The sequence below is a fragment of the Pistacia vera genome, unplaced genomic scaffold, assembly GCF_008641045.1.
Source record: "Pistacia vera cultivar Batoury unplaced genomic scaffold, PisVer_v2 Contig152, whole genome shotgun sequence".
In the NCBI taxonomy this organism is placed as follows: Eukaryota; Viridiplantae; Streptophyta; class Magnoliopsida; order Sapindales; family Anacardiaceae; genus Pistacia; species Pistacia vera.
This window is the reverse complement of record NW_022195597.1, coordinates 1,049,439-1,062,473: the sequence shown is the minus strand read 5'-3', so window position 1 is coordinate 1,062,473 and position 13,035 is coordinate 1,049,439. Positions and strand designations below refer to the sequence as shown.

At 32.7% G+C, this 13,035-nt stretch overlaps 1 protein-coding gene across 1 annotated transcript; it reads left to right on the top strand.

The window, feature by feature from the left end:
* The first annotated feature begins 9,109 nt into the window (after positions 1-9,109).
* Positions 9,110-11,571, top strand: LOC116124370 (glucan endo-1,3-beta-glucosidase 14). The gene is made up of 3 exons (XM_031410090.1): positions 9,110-9,281; positions 9,859-10,895; positions 10,983-11,571. Exons 1-3 carry the CDS (start codon positions 9,224-9,226, stop codon positions 11,037-11,039), a joined length of 1,152 nt encoding a protein of 383 aa, XP_031265950.1. The 5' UTR covers positions 9,110-9,223; the 3' UTR covers positions 11,040-11,571.
* The last annotated feature ends 1,464 nt before the right edge of the window (positions 11,572-13,035 follow it).

Here is a 13,035-nt window from a genome sequence, read left to right as displayed (position 1 = left end):
ATTTTGCTAGAATGATCATGGTCAAGTATGAGAGAGAGTCTGGTGGGGGCTCTGATGGACCTTTTGTTGGTTTTTCAGTGTGATGGTTTTCTTATGGGAATGCAATCTCATTTAGTATGTTAGTGTTAATTGTGGTTTGTATGATAATCCTCTACCATTATGAAGCGGTATCATACCAGGAATTGGAATCCTTATGTGAAACAATCATTCTATTCAATAGTTTCAACTTCTCAGTATGATTATGGGTGTGCAGAGACTAATTTTCATTGGCCAAAAGGGACGAGGAGTTGGAAGGAATTTCTGCTAATAACGAACCAATATGAGGAAATTATACTTTAAACGGCAACGAAACTGTTTGGTCCATAGTCATCCACGAAACTTGGGCCCACTACAAGCATATGCCATTTACTTTGTGGTAAAGCTTTGTTAGTGTAGCACTTCAGAGTAATTCAGTACCATACCTTTTAATTTTAGGGTTGAAAGTGGGGTGTTTTCAGTATTGACAGGCGGATAATTAGCCCTACAAGTATAGAACAGGAGAGATAGCGCAAGTGTTATGTCAATGGTTGACCATGAAGACTATATGCCCTTGAATTTTAAATCAACAAAACAGGAGAGATAGCGCAAGTGTTACTGAACTTTCACTTCTCCCAAAATCTCATTAATGAACCCCTTACACCACAACATGCTCCATCAACACATCAAGTTGAGCACTTGAGTTCAACTTCTCAACACATCAATGAGTCAACAAACATCAACTAATTTTGATAATAATTTACTTCCCTCAACCTTTCGGTAAAGGCTCTTTGTCTTGATTACATTTATAATCAGATGATTAAACATATATTTTTAAGTTTAAATGAGCTAAACGACCAATGCCATGAAAAAGAAGAATATAACATAAGAATTTACTACAAAACTACCATAAACCTGATAGTAAAAAAATAAAGCAAGTTCGTAAACTCTTAAGTTCGAGTCCTTCCAAGCCCTAGTAGAGATTATCATTGAAACTCTTATTTGGTCGACAATTTCAAGGCCCAAATGATTAGTTAATGTGTATGTAAGCAAGTCATACACCTTCGATTATTAGAAAAAATTCACTACAAGAAAACCCTTTCAAACATAAAAACCCATTATTAGACAATTAATCAATCAATCAATCTCTCTAATTTTGGGTTGTCTTTAGAAATCAAATCCACGCTTTTTGTGTAATCGAATTTCCAACACCACAAAATTATTCTGCGTCAATTACAAGAAGGTGAAAACTGAAGCAAGAAGTCTAAGTTTACTCTATTCAACCTAATTAAACATCTTCTGCTACAAGTAGATAACATTACTTAACTTTTTACATAGATTTTTGTGTTCTCCTTTTGAAGAAAGGGGATGGCATTATCATAGGAGTAGGACTGGGACAGGATCGGAGTGTCCCTACTTTACCTTCAAATTCAATTGACTACAATAAAAGCAGAAGCACTCTTTTCCATTTATGGAGAATTAAGGAGAAGGACAGTTAAAAAGCTAGAGCTTAGCAAGACAAGAATCTTCATCTTCATCCAACTTTTGACGATCGAGAAGAAGACCCGTCCAGCACAAGTTTACGAAACGATAGCTAGCATATCAACACAATTATTATATAAAGCATGCACCTTCTCATTGCTTACTAAGAGTTATTTTCAAAGTTTGTGATTTTTTTCCCAGAAGGATCAACTATAGCATTGAAAAAGACCAAAGAATGCCCGAAATATTCTCTCCACAAAGATTCTCCAATTCGTCATATGTTATCTAGAAGCCACTTTGATAACAACTGGCTTCTCTTATTCAGTCGTTAAAATAAATCAACCTCTGGGGTCATACATCTTATTCTTTCAACGTAGAAATCTATAAATATGATTGAAGCTTATAGCCCATTAAAAAATTAAGATTAGAGGTATCTTACGTTTGTGGGTTTAATTAACCTATTGAACTTTTTAAAATTTTGAAAAAGTATTAATGGTTTATAGATTTTATAATATACTCCACTTAACTTCATATTCACCTCACAAAATAAATTATTAATTAATATTTTTTAAACTTTTCTCCTTTTTTTATTTCCTCTCTTTTACTCTCATATTATTTTTTTTTTTATTGGATACTCAAGAAAGCACTTCATTTGGATTACAACTAAAATGATACTAATTTTTTTTTTTTTTTACTTAAAATTAATTCTTTTCTTTTAACTTTCTTAATTGATGAAAGATCACGATTTATGAGTTTTTGTTGAGTTTAAATGAGTTTGAAATAATTCTGATTTTAATGTGGGTTTTGATTTAATCTTATTTATGTTGAGGTTATGTTAATTAATTGCTGTTTTAAGTTGGGTTTGATAAATTGTAGTCAGTTATTGAGTTAATTTTGAATATGGTTTGAAGAATTGATGAAACCCTAAGTTGTAGAGATTTGGGGATTTAGTTTAATTTTGATATATTGGTTAGTTGCTTGATATTTAGAGTTAGATTTGATGAGTTTTCATAGATTTATGAGTTGAATTTTATTGGATTAGTAGAAATTGTTTGGAAAACCTAAGTTATGAGTTGAATTTTGATAAATTTGTGTTGTTTTTTAATTATAATTGCAAATAAATTATATTTCTGATAATAAAAATTCTTTTATTTTTTTTAGTTATGGACAAGTTTTTTATCAAAAAAAAGTTTTATAATGAGGAACCATCAATTGAACAAAACATAAGGTGCCACGATAGTATTCACAATGAACCTATGGAATCTAGTTCAAGACAAACATATGTTAAGTTTAACTTGAGTAGTCTTCATGCAGATCCTGGATTGAGGATTAAAATTTTAAAATAGCATCCTAATAATAGAGACAAAGTGAGAAAAACATACTTGCAAAAATGACCTTACCAACCACACAATCATAATTTTAAAAAGCGACTAATTGAGAATTTAATGCATCGTTTTAATCTCATTTGGTTTAGAGAATATGAAAATTGGTTGGAGTATAGTGTAGAAAATGAGGGTGATTTTGTTTGTATTGTTATCTTTTTAGGTATGAAATTAGCATTGATATTACCTATTGCAACTGCAAGTGTTGAAAGAGCATTTTCTGCGATAAAGATTGTAAAAAATCGACTACAGAATCGAATAAGAGATTAATTGTTAAATAATTGTCTTATTACATATATTGAGAGAGAGATATTTGATGGAATTGTCAATGAAGCAATTATGCAATGTTTTCAGAATATGAAAAATAACGAAGGACAATTATAGAATTAATAATTTGATATATATAATTTTTAAAAGTATATTTTTTATGTTTATTATTTCAATATATATTTTATTATAAATTTATCAGCTTTGATATTTTGAACCCATTACCTCTTAATCCTGGCTGGGCTTACTTGTATAACAATCAAAGTTTCTTGGTTTGAAAAACGATCATCTCAGAGTTGTCAAAAGCGAGTGTTCTCATTACTGTCCAGAATATAATAGTAAGGGAAGGAAAATTGTCTCATCTTCCTTAATAAGACTTTTCTTTGCGAGTAGATGCCTAATCATTTTTCAATGTATATTTGTATCTCTACCTGGCTTCTTTCGTAATATATATATCCTATGCTTCTGGTTGTGGGCTCTTATTATTTTATGAACATATATAGGAAAAAGAAAGCAACCAAATCAAAAGGGGATGCCTCTTGATCAACATCTTCATTATAAATATAGTTTTTTCTAGCTTCTAGAGATTTAGTTTGTAGAACATGTAGACCTAAAAATCTACCTATACGGAAGGGGGGTCTGATCCCGTGAGGTTGAGGTCACTAGCGATTCACTGCACCTGCACACGCACACGTAGAGAAACAAATACGTGAAGTGAGCGGGAAACACCGGGGTGGTGTTGGCCGTAGGCACTCCGACGCTCAAGTCAGCAAGTCTGAAAGAGGCTAGTATAGTAAGGGCTAGGGAGTAGAGAGATTATTGGAAGTCTAGTCAGGGACTGTGACTACGACAGTGATGTGAAGCTCTCAAGTAAGAGCTTCGGGTGTGAAGGTGTAATGTAATGTGTCTTGTGAGAGGGCTGGCCTCTGCTTATATAGTGACTGTCTGGTCTCCCAATCCTGGTGGGAGTAGGAGTCCTAGTGTGACTCTGATGCGAACCCTAGAGAAATTAGGGCGGTGGTGAGTTGTCTTACCAGTGTTCGAGTAGGAAAGTGATCCGAACAGGAAAGTAACCTTGAATAGGAGATTGATCCCGAATAGGAAGGTGATCTGTGGGTGCCATGGGCTCTGAACTCGCTCATAGGCCCAGGAAGTGAACTGGGATTGGGAGCAGTGGCGAACCCAGGATTTTTGCCAAGGATGGGCCTCTATGGCTCCGCCATTGTTTGTCAAACAACTGGTGAAAATTTTTAAAAAATCAACAAACCTTAAGCAAAAGAAATAATATAATATTAATAATCTGAAAGAAAATAATACAACAATACAATAATTTACCACTTGAATAAATCTATGAGAAGCAAAACCTTGAATAAATTATGTTGAAAATAACATTCAATTCACGAGGAAACACAAGAAAATTTATACGTAGAAAAACCTCTTCAATTAAAGAGAGCAAAAAACCACGGGAATCTAACGATCCACTTAAATCAATATAATTAAAAGAGTTTACAACAATCACAATCCACAAAAAATGTTCTACACAAATTTCTTATTTCTCCTCTTTATTTTTCTTTTAATTTTCTTTTTTCTTTTTCTTTTTTTTTGCTTTTGCTTTAAAAAATTATAATATAAATTTTCATGATTTTGATCAAGCCTAGCCTAAGCTAAAGTCAACCAAAACTTAAATTAAGTCAACGTTACCTTGACTTTTAATATGAATTAATAAAAAAAAGGGAAAATTTTCTTAGTATAAACATAGATAATAACTCCAACTTCTTTAATAATTTTGAACAGCTAAACGGTGACGTTTAAAATATAAGAAAGTGGTAGGTGAAGGGCAAACAATAACGTTTAGTGAAATATAGTTAAGGTTTAATTTGAGAAAGCAAGAACATTCTTAAACACAAAACACAAAACAAACTCATAAGATCCATGCCCTTTTCCATCAAATTAGAATAAAAATCCTCCAAAAAATGAGCATGATTTAACCCTAAAACAAACTAAAATGAAATGAGCAATACACATACTTAAAATTGAGAAAACGAAGTTAATTGTGACACCTTAATGAGTGAAAGTTTCAACAATTTCAATCTTCAAAAGTTTTAAGAACGAATAACATAAAGAAAGTAAAAGAGAGAATGAGAGAATGAAAGAATAAAGAATTTTAGAGATAAAATCATAAAAAATAGGTGGACGTAGAAAATAGTAAAGAGAGTTTTAAAACTTTTAATATGATGTAGGTGTGAAATATATATATTAATAGCAAGTTTTTTATGAGTTTGGATATATGTAAAATATTTCTCATTTTTTTTTAAATTTAAAGATAAGTTTAGACATATATTTATTAATAGATTTTTTTTTTATGAGATTATATAAATAATTTTCTTTTTAAAATGTGAGGGTAGGCCTCGCTGCCCCTGATTGGGAGGCTTGTGCCCGGATGGTTTGGGCTGACTGTATCTCATATAAAATGGGTCTAATCCGGATGGGGCCGCATCGAGATTGAGCTTGGTCTCTTCTTCATTCAGTTCCGTTCTTCTATTTAGATAAAGAACGATTTTTGACCCCAACAGAACACATTGTCAAAAGTGCACCTTATTATATTCAATATGTTTTTGGTTCTGGCCATGCAAAAGTCTCAAAACATTTAATAACTATATTGGTAGGTGGCAATCTACTGTAAAGTTTGCAATAGAGTTCATATTTTATATCAAAAACTAATGTTATTACATATTCACTATTATTATTAAGAGTTTATAAAAATAATCTCTATATAAAATGTGTTAATTAAAGATTTAACTTTAGGGAAATGGCATCTTAGTTGGTGCTAATATTCTCTAATTTCTTTCACGTAAAGTTAAAGAATAATAATGAAGGGTTAAGAATAAAAAAACAATTGAGGGCTTGATTCCCATACTTATGATTTTGGAGACTTTTAAACGTCATTACATCTTTTTTTTTATTGTTTTTTTGTAATAGTTATTGGAGTTATAAGTAACAGAAAGGGAGGCATCACCGTCCTTTGACATTAATTTCATTTCATTGTTATTATCATACCTAAAACATTTAATTCAGCCTGAAATTCTACAATATCCTACCAAATACAAATTTATTAACAATAACCATCGTTCACATCGTTAATTAATAAACTATAAACTATTTTCACCGCCACCTGTCCACCAACACCAACTTGCACAGCAACCGTCGTCTCCGTACTCCTATTAGTTATGAGAAAATAAAAAACACAAGTAGTTCAAGTCTTGAAGATCTAAAAGCACCAAGGCCGTCTTTTAGGTGAGCTCTACTCTTTATCAACATTTAATGTTATCTTATAAAAACATTTAACATTAGCTAAATACAAATTTTCATTTATTATATATAGGAAATCTTATGTGTTTGATATTTTTAACGAGTACTAACTGATTTTAGAAATACGATCCTAATTCTTATATAATGAAAACTTGTTGGTTTCATAAATAATATACTAGAATTCCTATTTTCTTTAAAGGGATGTTACATTATTTTATTTAAGTTTGAAGGAAATTACTTTTTTACTATTTATCCCAAATTCAATCAATTTAACATTCAAAATTTATCAATAATGTTAAGAGATTAATACAATTTTTTAAAGATTAATTTGACAAAATTGTTAATAAATTCGAAAATTGATAATATTTCTAAAAACTGTGGGTATTTCCTAATAAAAAAAAAAAGTTCAACACACGTGTTTACAATAAAAGAACCCTATGAAAGAGTATTTTTGTAAACGCCATCGATTTATAAGGAAACATAACACGTGCAAATGGTGGGGGGTGGGAGCCGAGTAAATTGATGGAAGCGAGGATGGCGCCTGGAACTGGAAGACGGTGGTTAACACGTGCGCTCTAATAAGATTCCAGTCAGCATTTTCATTTATTTATTTGTTATTTCAATTTGCAATTGAGATGATTACTTTTGGACCCTTTAAAAGTTACTTCACTTATCCTACCCCTTGTATTTTTCAAGCCAATAACAGATTCTCTGACCAACACCATTCACTGCTTGCCACTTGTCTTATGCCTTCATTTTCATCTAAAGAATTTAGGGATGGTGGAGAATTCATCAACTCATCAAATCAAATGGTTCATTTTCTTGATTTGATGGCCTAAGGAACATGAATCTCACATAGTAACAAAATTATTGCTCCAAAAATACACGGTAGAGTCAAGACAACTCGTAAAAACATTCATAACATTAACTTCAAAGGTATAAAGGTTCTCTTCATAAAAAAATAAGTTGGTTAGACATATGAGAGTTAGATAAATATTTGAGCTTTATTATTTTCTCTCTATAAACAAAACATTTTTCTATTTTGTATGTCTTACAAGCAATATCAGAAAAATAACCAGAGAATAATAAAATAACAGTGGATGTAGGATTTGTTTTAAGCATCTGAACTATTATAAAAATCTCTTTTTTCAATCTATTATATATATGTTTCTGTAAACATATATAATCTCTGCACTATAAACATTTCTCATGAATTATTTACATGTAATTTCTAAAAAAAATTTAACACTTCATACATACATTCGTTAACATCAAAATCTAGTATCAACAAATCTCATCATCTTTACTGTGAATTTTTATTATGTATGTCATTATATATTTTTATCTTGTACATTAAAACAAAAGACAGATGTGATAGAAGAGGACAGTTCAAATTGGTGTTCCCAGTAATGGAATGGTCCTATCAACTTTCCCACTTGAGAGGAACCCCGATTCAGGCTTCTTATTTTATTTTTCCTGAAATAAAAAATAGTAAAACAAAAATCCGAAATTACTCCGTCGGTAAATCACCCGAAACACATTGGTCAATACCTGTTACGTGTAAGAAAACAACTCATGCTAAATTACCCTTAACCCCCTTTAGGTTTAATAAATATCTCTACATCTTTTCTGTTTAACACCGTACTTTTTCTTTACTAAATGATTAAACTGTGATATTTCATAAACAATAACCTATGCTCTTTTTTTAATGAATTAATTACAGATATTATTAGAACTTTGGTTCTATAAGTGTTAATAAAACCCATTTTTAATATTTATATAATAATAAAGAGTTGTTTTCACTCATGTCTTAAAGGGCATGTTAAAACTACAAATATACAAAAAAATTAATTACTTCGACAAATTTTTTTTTTTTTTTTAATGACCAGGGGTATCTGGACCAGTTTGTATGCGCACCTTAACTAATACCCTGAGATCCTAGAACTATCAGCTGTGTAAGAGTTTTAGTGATCACTCCTATCAGAGGTCGTGGGGACTCGAACTTGGAAGACCATGTTAGATCCTTCTCTTGCTCTTTTACCAGCAAGGGAACTCGAAATTGAGAGATCATGTCAGTATTCTCCTTTTCTTTTTTACCATTAGGTCACCCAGCGGTAGTTATATTTGGACAAAGTTTATATACAAAAGACAAAATAAAAACATGTTCCAATGCATTGATATAATAAAAATTTTATACGCTTGTTGTCTTAAGTCTTAACATATGCCCCTATTTAATTATAAACATGAAAGTGAGCTCATATCATTGAGTTTGTGTAGTGAAATGAACGAAGGAACAACAACGCACAAATTCAATCAACATAAGTCATTCTTCGACCATTAATTTTGATTGTGAGTGTAGACCTTAATTTGTTAATCTAAGTGGAATAATCCTATTTAGGAGCTAAATGCACTTTCAGTAAACTTATCATTGCTCAATAATTTTTCTAGTCAACAAAAAGCAGGGGGTCCTAGATATTTCTCGAACGTAAGAGGTGATAAAGATATTTTCCACGCGCGGCCCTCATGGGAGGCAACTGTAATTGACCCAAAATTAAAAATTAAATAAATGAAATGAATAAAAAAAAAAATATGGGACGGCTGTGAACAGATAAACAGAGGACGTAAAACAGAGTAGCTCTTACCGCCCTATATAATTATATATATGAAGAGAGGAGAGGAGACAATCTGTCTCCTCTCTCACACAAATAATTTTCAAGGGTGGTGGTGGCGGTGTTGTCTGTCTTGGTTTACCCAAGATCAGATCACTAATGGGCGGCTGCAGCTTCCTCCTTCCTACAATCTTTCTCATTATTTTCACTTTTTCAGGTTTGTTCTTTTTCAACTCTACTTGCACTCTGTTTCTGCTCTGCTCTCTTCTATTTGGCTGCTAAGAAAAATGCAGGAAGAAGAACACAAATGAATTAGAGTATCAAGATTGAGTTTCCATTAACATTCAATGAATGTAACCATGAAATTTTTTTATGTTTTGGATTCCAATACCTGATCTGATTTGTCTATTCAAAGTACCTTTTCATGCACTCATCTTTTTGCTTCCAACTTAATTTAGATTCTTATTAAATTGCATCACCCTTTTACTATGGTACGTGCAGTTATTGAAAATTTATCTTTTCATTGCTTTTAAACTAAATTTCAGAATTCAAAAATCTTTTCTCCTTCTCTTGTACAAGACAGATGCTCTCTTCATATCTTCTTTAAATTTCTGAATATCATGTCTTCAATTTTTTATCTTGATATTCCTTTTTCAGAATTGAATGATATTCACTGGTTATTATTATTTTTTTTTTCCAAGAATTTAACCATAATACTTTTATTCTTCTTCTCTCTTTTGTTTTAGGGAATTTTTTTTTCTCTGTTTTTACCTTCTTTCCAACTCTGTTTTCAGGTTCAGTGGTGCAAATCCTTGGCCTGGGAGTAGGAATCAATTATGGTCAGATAGCAAACAATCTTCCGTCTCCCTCTCGAGTGTCAGTTCTTTTAAGATCCCTCAACATAAGAAGAGTGAAATTATACGATGCAGATCCAAATGTCCTTCTCGCATTCTCAAATACACAAGTAGAGTTTATAATTGGACTCGGAAATGAGTACCTGGAGAACATGACTGATCCAATCAAGGCTCAAAATTGGGTTCAACAAAGTTTACAGCCTCACATCCCTCAAACGAGAATAGCTTGCATCACCGTTGGAAATGAAGTATTCAAAGACAATGACACCCGGCTCTATTCATTTCTCCTCCCGGCAATGCAAACCGTGTATAAGACCCTCGTTGATCTTGGACTCGACAAACAAGTGATCGTCACGAGCGCTCACTCACTCGACATCTTGGCTAATTCTTTCCCTCCTTCGGCTGGAAGCTTCAGGCCCGATCTCGCTGAATACATCCAACCCCTTCTCAGTTTTCATGCTCAAGTGAAATCTCCTTTCTTGATCAATGCATATCCCTATTTTGCATACAAGGGTAGCCCCAACGAGGTCTCCCTAGATTATGTGCTCTTTCAGCCTAACCAAGGGATGATAGATCCCAACACTAATTTGAACTATGACAACATGTTATATGCTCAAGTTGATGCTGTTTATTCAGCCATTAAAGCAATGGGACATACAGATATCGAAGTCAGGGTTTCCGAGACAGGGTGGCCATCGAACGGAGATGAAGATGAGGCCGGAGCTACCATAGAAAATGCAGGACTTTATAATGGTAATTTGTTGAAGAGGATTGACCAGAAGCAAGGTACACCTGCAAAGCCATCAGTCCCCATTGATATATACGTTTTTGCACTTTTTAACGAGAATTTAAAGCCGGGTCCTGCATCGGAGAGGAACTATGGGCTGTATTATCCTGATGGTAGGCCAGTTTATAACATTGGATTGCAGGGTTATCTTCCAGTTCCAGATCAGATGGCTTCTGCTTCCAAGATTAATGTAAGATCTTTCTCTTTTTCCCCTTTTATCACCTTTACAATGCACCGTGTCTTACATTTTCCTTTTTCCTTTTTGGGTATTTTGCAGGTTTTTCCTGTCTTCGGTCTTCTGATCTATGTCATAGCATGGTTACTTTTACTGTAAAAGCTTCTGAATTTGTCAACTGAGGGAGATAGAGTTAAAGCAAAAACAACATAGTTAATTCCTAGTGATCTTTCATATACCAGAGAAGAAATTTTAGAGGTAAGATATTATAAATTCAACTCCTATTTGTCAGATCAGTAACACAAAATTCTGAACCAGAATACAAATTCCTATTATTCTTTCGTATACACACTGACAAATGTTAATTAATAAAATCCCTGGAGAACCACACATTCAAATTCGGAGGCACTTTTCATCTATAAAATGTATTTTGCAATTGGGCCGTCAGATCCTGCAGATTGTCATTAGATTCTTATCTGACATTTAGGCATTACACGGCTGAGATTTTGGGGAATCATTTCATAGTACCAAACTTGTCCATTTTTAACTTGTTACATGCATCAAGTAAATAATGCTTAATTTCATATTAAACTCAGAAATTTATATTTAAATCTTAAAACTTTTTTGAATTGTTTACTAAAGATATGAAAAGGGGTCTCTCTCTTTCTTATGTCCACTGCAATCATGCATGCGCATCTTCCAGAGTTGAAAAATTCTCGCTGTCTTAACCTTCACAAAAGTCCAAATTGGCTTCTCTATCAGCCACCGTCTTTCCTTTCGGCAGCCCATTGACGCATTCATTTTTGCCCACAATATATAATTTCAATTATATCAATCTCATCAATTTTGTCTTTGTTTTTGAATGGTTTGCTCTTTTGTCCGTATCTTTGATTCTCTTTCACCAAAAGAGAACTCCTAGCATCAACCATTGTTGTACTTATCCCACCATAATCTCTGAAACAATTTTCTGGGTGAAAATAATGTTGGAAATGGTTAAAAATGTAACATCAGCTGATACTTGAGATCAAAGTGGTGGGGGGTAGTGGGTTTCAACATCGTGGACCTTATGTTTATTGCTTTATGGTTACGCCTGCCTCAGCAAAAGGATAAGGTTGACAGATCATAGACGAATTCCCCATGACTGTTCAACATAATGACGTCTTATCTACCACAATATGCCTAAGCTTGTAGTTGTAGTTGTAGCCGTCAATGGTGGTGGTCTCTCTCTGGCAAATCAAACCCAAGTGTTTTGACACTAATCTTTCATTAAAACATCAACATGACTACCAAGAAATACTTAATGACCTTCAAATTAATATTGGGCCCGAGGTAAACATCAAACATATGAAATCTTAATATTTTGTTTATTGGAACAGATCAACAACTGGCTAGTTTGGTAGCTTACTAACGTGCATGATATGATGTCTATTGAAAAAGAGAGCTGGCTGCTTCAAAATTTGAGAACCCATAATTTAATTTACAGGGGATGGTAGGCTGTCCCTTTAAAGGTGTTGAACTATAAATCTATAATCTGTCGATTGAGTTGACTATCTAGAAACACGGTATTTAAATAGTTGTTCAAAATTTGGGATCATTTTAATCGACATATTGCAGTATTTATGTGAAGGGGAAAACAGTAGCATGGCTTTAATTTTGCAGCAGTGGATTGGAAATGGAGTAATGGTTTATCAACTTTGCAGGATCATTTACAACAGATAAATTTTTTTCGCTAATACATCCGAGAGCTGTATTCTGGGTAATCTAAAAAAATAAAGACATAAATATACATACCAATAAGGAATTAGTATACGATTCTTTAACAAAGTAAGGCCTAATAAAATAGAACTTGATCTTGATATTGGTATTGGCATTGGTGTAATATAAACTGGGTATTGTTTTTAAGATTATAGACTTATTGGTTGTAACAGCTTAAGAACCTTAATGAGAATGGATTGTTTTTAAATTTCTTATGTGAAATGTGAATTTGATGATTGAAAAAAAGGGGTATGATAATTCCAATTTCCATGTTGCGTATCATTTCAAAGCTGAAAAAGTGGCACTCTAGAGGATTCTGGCATATGATCAATGAGTAATATTAGAATTTGGCTAAACATGTTTAATTCACAAATAACACTATACTTCCCAACTTTCTACC